The 7,719-nt window shown below is 39.4% G+C and overlaps 1 protein-coding gene across 1 annotated transcript; it reads left to right on the top strand.

The window, feature by feature from the left end:
- The first annotated feature begins 698 nt into the window (after positions 1 to 698).
- Positions 699 to 1,664, top strand: Or51g1 (olfactory receptor family 51 subfamily G member 1). Its single transcript, XM_070034700.1, has one exon. The coding sequence runs from the start codon at positions 699 to 701 to the stop codon at positions 1,662 to 1,664; it is 966 nt and encodes a 321-aa protein (XP_069890801.1).
- The last annotated feature ends 6,055 nt before the right edge of the window (positions 1,665 to 7,719 follow it).

Here is a 7,719-nt window from a genome sequence, read left to right as displayed (position 1 = left end):
AGTATCCTCTGTAGACTCTTAACCTTGGAATGAAACAACATACCCAGGCAAATTACAACTATATTTGAAACCACATTCTACATACCTGTTCCTAGTAGACAATTATGCAGGGTAATGTATAGTGCCAATTCTCCCACATTGGTAATATAGATTATGAATGTTTTACTCTTTGAGTTGGAGAACTTTTCAGGGTAAAAAACAACACTACCTATGGTGACCCTGTTGAATCTGAGACCAACTTTAATGGATGTTCTACCATAAGTGACTCTAAGGGTATTTGGGGAGCTATAATAATCCAATATCAAAATACTTTCACAGTCTCTGAAAAAGCTAGTAGAGGGGGCTGGGAAGGTGGCTCGGTGGTAGAGTGTTTGCTTTGCATGCATTAGGCCCTGGATTCAATTCCTCAGCACCACATAAGCAGAAAAAGTCAGAAGTGGCACTGTGGCTCAAATGGTAGAGGGCTAGCCTTGAGCTGAAGAGCTGAGGGACAGTGCTCAGGCCCAGAGTTCAGGCTTCACTAGCGATCCCCCCCCAATAAAAAGCTAGTAGAAAAGGGCCCAATTCTTTCCTATACACCCTGCAGACCCCTCCTGACTGATTTCTCCTGGCATGTTTAGGTCACTGAGCATTCAACCTTGGCAACCCCCTGGGATCCAATTCTGCATCTCAGGTTGGTGAAAACAGATTAGAAATCCATGGCCATTCTTTACAACAGCAGCCTCCAAAAAGCCACTTTCTTCCTGACGGGCTTCCCAGGTTTGGAACATGTACATGGCTGGATCTCTATTCCCTTCTGCTCCATCTACTTGACAGTGATTTTGGGGAACCTTACCATCCTCCATGTCATCCGCACTGATGCCACCCTACACGAACCCATGTACTATTTTTTGGCCATGCTGGCCCTCACAGACTTGGGTCTCTGCCTCTCCACATTGCCCACCGTGATGGGCATTTTCTGGTTTGACGCCAGAGAGATTGGCATCCCAGCCTGCTTCACTCAGCTCTTCTTCATCCACACTTTGTCTCTAGTGGAATCATCCGTTCTACTGTCCATGTCCATTGATCGCTATGTGGCCATTTGCAACCCATTGCGTTACTCCAGCATCCTGACTCCAGCACGAATTATCAAGCTGGGGCTGAGTTCCCTGTTAAGAAGCGCCGTGCTCATCCTCCCCCTGCCGTTCCTCCTGAAGCGCTTCCAGTATTGCCGCTCCCATGTGCTGGCCCATGCCTACTGTCTACACCTAGAGATCATGAAGCTGGCCTGCTCTAGCATCCTTGTCAATCACATCTATGGGCTCTTCGTGGTGGCCTGCACGGTGGGCGTGGACTCTTTGCTCATCTTCCTCTCCTATGCCCTCATCCTCCACACGGTGCTGAGCAAAGCTTCCCGACAAGAGCGCTTGCGGGCGCTCAACACCTGTGTCTCGCACATCTGTGCCGTCTTACTTTTCTACATCCCCATGATCGGCTTGTCCCTCGTGCATCGCTTTGGGGAACATCTGCCCCACATCGTACACCTCCTCATGTCTTATGTGTACCTGCTGGTACCACCTCTCATGAACCCCATTGTCTACAGCATCAAGACCAAGCAAATCCGCCAAAGGATCTTGAAGAAGTTTGCATTTGTGAAGTCACCGAGCTGTTTCCATCAGGATTAGGTTAGGGTGAATGGAGGGAGGCTTGCCATAGATCGCTCGCAGCTGTTTTTGCTTTCAGTTGTGCTACAGCGGGAAAAGCATGCTCTCAATTGTTAAGGAGAGCAAAAGTAAAAATAAAAGTATGCTTCCTAGGGCCTAGATGGCTTTGAAAGAGTTACCTGCCTGGCTGCAGTTTTCTCAGTTGAAGGATAAACCCAAAGGTAATTATAATACTTCCTTCTTTATCTTTGTTTCTGAAGAATACATTCATGTAAATCTCTAACCCAGTGCTTTTTGCAAATACACAATCTTCAATAAATATTACCTATCATTATTTAAAACACAAAATCCAAAGATGACATAACTTTTATCTTTCCATCCCCTAGTCAATGGATTGATTGTACTTTTTAAATGTATATTTTAATTTAGTTCATTGCATTATTATAATCACAGTTTTTCTTGGTTTACAACCAGCCATTCACACTCACAATATTAGTAAAAGAAGCATATATCCTAGTTTGTGGAAAGACAATTAGAAAAGAGGCTGTTGACCTAGATTAAGGAGACGAATATGATTGAAGCAATACAAAAATATACATAGGTAATCCTCAAAAGAGGAAATTAAAGGGTTATCAACTCATCATCTCAGTAACTAGTGAAAGGATTTCACTTTTTTCTTTAGTCACTATATATTACACAGATGGAATGGTAGAAGAAAATGCACATTGTTTTATTTCTTTACAAGATGTTTCTCTCATCTGTATTTAGCAATACCAAGCAATGTTCACACACATACGCACATATAAACAGACAGTTGCTGGTATTTCTTAATGTTTTTAAATTTCTGTGCTGTATATATTTACTGTGCCATATTTGTTTGTATTGGTACATATGATCCAATTAACCAGGGCAGATTTTATTTACTTTTTAATTATCTTTTTATTATCTTTATAGATAGTTGTTACAAAGCAGTTCCCATTCAACAAACCAGTTTATAACTCCAACACATCTTGATCAATATCACCTCTTTCCTCATTCTCCTTCCCTCCCAACCCAAATTCTCTCAGTTTTCTTTTTTTTTATTGTGAACATACTGTACAGAGGGGTTACAATTACATGGGCAAGATAATGAGTATATTTCTTTTTTTTTTTTTTTTGGTCCGGTCATGGGGCCTGAACTCTGGGCCTGGGCACTGTCCCTCAGCTCTTCAGCTCAAGGCTAGCGCTCTACCACTTGAGTCACAGTGCCATTTCCGGCTTTTTTCTTATGTGGTGCTGAGGAATCGAACCCAGGGCCTCAGGCATGCAAGGCAAGCGCTCTACCACTGAGCCACCTTCCCAGCCTGAGTATATTTCTTATCAAGCATTGTAGCCTCCTCTTTTGTTTACCTTTCATATCCCTTTCTCAGTTTTCTTAATTTCATAAGACATGCATAGAATTTTATGTCTGCATTCTTCCCCCACTTCCTCTATTTGTCTATCCTCCTTATCTTGAGACACCCACCCCCACCTTTCCAATGCCAGTTTCCTGGTATTCATTTTGTCAGACTGGGAAAATTACAGTTTTAATTCTTCCCTGCAAATTTCATATTTCAGTTAATATAACTGGCCATTTAATGGATTCATTTCTGTGCATTGCCACATACATTGGAACACATAACAACAAAGTACAAGACTTTATACTCTCATGTAGGTAGATGCATCCTCTTGGAGGACTTTATCTAAAACCAGGAGAAGGCAAAAAGTTTGGCTCAGCAATCTTTCCTTTCATTATTTTAGCCTACCTCTTGATACCAAAAATGAATCCACTGGCAGAGAAACACAAATATGTAACATTTCACCATGATAAGAAGATTAAGCAATAATCAGTTTTAGATCCTCTTCTCCCTGTGAAGAAGGCAATAAAAAAGAAATCAATAAGAATAATCATACTTGTATAACTTTACAAGATCACATATAGATATGAATACCTAGTAAGACAAAGCTCAAATCTTTCAAATATGTAGGATCATATATACATACATACTAATAGATTTCTACCCTTCCTTTACACTGGTTCCTTTGTGGTTTAATCACTATGAGATTGTTGCAGATTCAACACTTTCTCCCTGTTCAGTAATCATAATGTCCTTAAAACACTAGGGAGTAACTTCTCTCCCTTCAAATGAGAATTTCATTACTCATGGTTTCTAGAGTCCACCAGTAGGGATGTTTTTGACCAGGAGCTGATCACAAATCTAATAAACCTCCAAACATGAACTTTATAACACTGTGCACTTTTGACTTTGTGAACTATGGTTTTCCCAAATAGTCTGTTTTCTACCTAAAAAATTGTCATGGCTAAGATTCAAACCTAGCCAAACATATCTAATACTAGTTTTCTCCTCTGAGAACTCAGTCTTAGAGACTATAAATACATATTGCTGGGAGAGAAAAATAAAAGATATCCTTTCATTGTATACAAAGTATCTTTTTGTTACAAGTGACTAAGTAGCCTATGGGTTGAACTGTTCCTCTCCCCAATTCCTTTCTTGCAAGAACTTAAGATGAACCCATACTTGGATATATGTTTGGTCTTAAAGAAGTAATTAAGTTTAAAAATGGTAGGGCCAAAGTCTAATAAAACTGGCTTTCTTATAAGCAGAGGAAGTTAGCATATGTGGAGAGAAGCCTGTGTGGCCGGACACAGAGAAAAGTCCGTGTGTGGACGGTGAGGAGGTGGTGACCAGCTACAAAGACAAGAGGCCTCAGAAGACATCAAACCTGTCAATCCTCCATCTTGGATTTCACCAACCTTCAGAACTATGAAAATCAAACACTTTTTTTGTTACCTAATCTATGTTATTTTTAGATCAGCCTTAAAATTAAGGTGGGTAAATATGATCAAAATACTTTGTGTACTTGTGTAGAGAAAAGGTGAGAATGATAAAATGAATGAGACTGAGCAAGACACATTGTACTCACAGACTGACACATTGAATTGAACACCCTTCGTACAACTATTTAAAGATAATAAAATATAAATAAACAAACAAATTAATTAATTCATTAATGGAACAATGGGGCCTGTTGAGATTTATTTGGGAAGTAAGAGGGGATTGAGAGAGAGTGGCTGGGGGGGGGGGTCAAACTAGGTTGTATGCATATATAGACATGTCAAACTAAGCCTCCATATGAAACTAACTAAGTTAATAAATTGTAGAAATACTAATTTAGTTAGTAATTGTAATTTGGAATGATTGTAGGCTAAACATGAAGATGTATAATTTATCACAAAAGAAATTGAAAATTCTGCAGTCAGAGTTGTAGCATCCCATAAGAAAAATGCCTAACTTCTATAATGACCATAAATAACATACATAACCATAAATAACTATCTGTGAAGGTACCATATTCTGTATTTTAGCAAGCATCACATGAGATTCTGATGCAGGTCATCTGGAGATAAGACATGTAAAACACTGTCTCATCACACTTGTATACAGAATGTACTCAACCAGGCTATTCGATTGAGGCTCTAAGAGAAAATACAATTCCAAAGAAACTATCCACATTCCAAAGAGACTTTTTTCTCACTAGTCTTCTCTGGACCTCATTATTCCCAGCCTGTGCTGAGAACCATTCTACTCTCTTCTGTAAGATCAACTTTTTTGGATTCTACCTGAAGTGATACCACATCTTGTTTTGTTTTGGTTTTTTTTGGGTCCGGTCATGGGGCCTGAACTCTGGGCCTGGACGCTGCCCTCAGCTCTTCAGTTCAAGGCTAGCGCTCTACCACTTAAGCCACAGTGCCACTTATGAATTTTTTCTTTTTGCTTATGTGGTGCTGAGGAATTGAACCTAGGGCCTCATGCATGCGAGGCAAGTGCTCTACCACTGAGCCACCTTCCCAGCCCCCACATCTTGCTTATTTCTCTGGGCTTACCTACCAAAAACATTTTTTAAATACCACATGCACACTGTCACATACAAAGAGCATAAATGTTAAGACACTATATCACACATAAATAAAATATAAGCAACATCCATTCTGCTTTCCTGAAGTTAAGGAGCATGTGGAAATTTTTCTCCATATCTTTGCGCAGTAGTAGGGACAGGTGCGTGGCACTTCCTGAACTTCCTACCCAGACAGCTCACAAGGTTTCTCTCCTTTCTTCCCTTTCCCTTATCCCTACATTCTGAGTTAATGAGGCCCAGGGGCCCAGTCAAGGCTCAGTGGTTGCATAAAATCACAGATTTAAATATTCACTCTCTAGTCTGTCCACACCCATCCTGGTCTCTATTTTCAGCATTATTCTGCCTCACTGTGAGGTCTGCAGCCTCTGGAACAAGGTATGTGATGACGTGATACAGTAGGCAGGAATTTGGAATTCGTTGTGGAATCAACAGGAGGTCCAAAACACTCATCCCAAAGCTTTGTGTAGGCAGTTGGAGATGAGGGGCTTTGGCCACAATAAAAAGCTACAAAGGGTGCATGCTGAAGAGGCCAGCTGTTACAAGTTCTTCCTGACTTCACATGATCCCAGTTCTTAGCACTAGCTCAGAAAGATGCTTTCTCACAACCATCTGCTGACTTAATTTACTGTCAAGAGAGGTTTATTCTATATGGTAAACAGCAGAAATACTGGGACTCGGGAGGTGGTGACATGACATGGATTTGGTTATTACAGGCTCACCATCTACCACTTCTTGCCAGGCACAGGCTAATAGATTTGTGAGCTCTTTTTTTTTTTCACAAGGGAAAAAATATAGAAGGGTCAGAAGCAATCTAAACCTTTGGTTAAAAAAAAAAAAATGTGTGTGTGTGTGTCACATAAAAATATTTCCTTGAGTAAACAAAGGAGGAGGCTGCAATGCTTGGTAAGAAATGTATGCATTATCCTGCCCATGTAATTGTAGCCCCTCTGTACAGTATGTTCTCAAATAAAATAAAATAATATTAAAAAAAATATTTCCTTGAATAATCATGTAGTCTAAGCAATAGAATCAAAAGTCATTGCACTTACTGAACTCCTGTCAGAAAAAAAGTCTCCAAGCAGAGCAATTGGGTAGAAATGTACACCCTTATCCCACCCAACCCTATGCAATTATTTCAGTACTAGTCAGGAACAATGAAATCTTCCCCCATTAGAAATCATTTCAAAACAACTTATTTTTGCTGATATTTGTTAGTCTTTATTTCATTTCTTTACACTCTATTTACTTCTAATAACTAACTGTAAGGTTAATTTGTTCTCCTTTTTTGCTTTTCACTATGGTATAAGGTTAGGTTGTTTGAAGTATTTTCATTTCATAGAGTTTACTTGTTTTTACAGCTTTATAAGTTTCTATATTTTGTGTTTCTATTTTTGTCTGAAAACATTTACTTCATAACACACTGGTTATTCAGGAGTATGATTTTTAATATGTACAAGTTCTTTTTTGTTTTTGTTTTTGTTTTTCTTTGTTTTTTTGGTCAGCTGTGGGGCTAAAACTCTGGGCTTAGGCACTGTTCCCCAGCTCTTCAGTTCAAGGCTAGCACTCTACCACTTGAGCCACAGTACCACTTCCAGTTTTCTGAGTGGCTTATTGGAGAGAAGAATCTCACAGAGTTTCTTGCTGGGGCTGGCTTTGAACCATGATCCTCAGATCTCAGCCTCCTGAGTAGCTAGGATTATAGGCGTGAGACACCAGCGCCCAGCTTAATATGTACATATTTTTAACAGTTCCATTGTTTCTGGGATTCTAGTTTTATACTTCCATGTCTAAAAATACACTGATACAACTTCAGACTTCATAAATTATTAAGACTTGTTTTGTAGCCTAATGTATCTACCTTGGAAAATGTGGAATGTGTGCTTGAGAAGAATGTGTATTTTACTTCTGCTGGACAGAGTATTTTCTACTGGTAATGCTCATGACCAAAGGGAATAATAAATTGAAAAATCAGCCCATTATTTGGGTTTTACAAAAAGAAAATTAATACTTGGACAAGCTTTCAATAATAGGACTTACAATACTATCTTACTAAAATCTCTAGATCAAAAAGACTATATGTACTCATTCCCAAGAAAATTCTGACTTCAGAAGTTGCACT

This window comes from Dipodomys merriami, unplaced genomic scaffold, assembly GCF_024711535.1.
Source record: "Dipodomys merriami isolate MVZ:Mamm:240054 unplaced genomic scaffold, mDipMer1.0.p SCAF_25, whole genome shotgun sequence".
NCBI lineage: Eukaryota > Metazoa > Chordata > Mammalia > Rodentia > Heteromyidae > Dipodomys > Dipodomys merriami.
The sequence above is the reverse complement of the archived record's forward strand: the minus strand, read 5'-3'. Positions and strand labels throughout refer to the sequence as shown.

Bases quoted from the DNA above. Each gene is read 5' to 3' on its own strand.
- Or51g1 (XM_070034700.1), top strand. From the start codon at position 699: ATGGCCATTCTTTACAACAGCAGCCTCCAAAAAGCCACTTTCTTCCTG.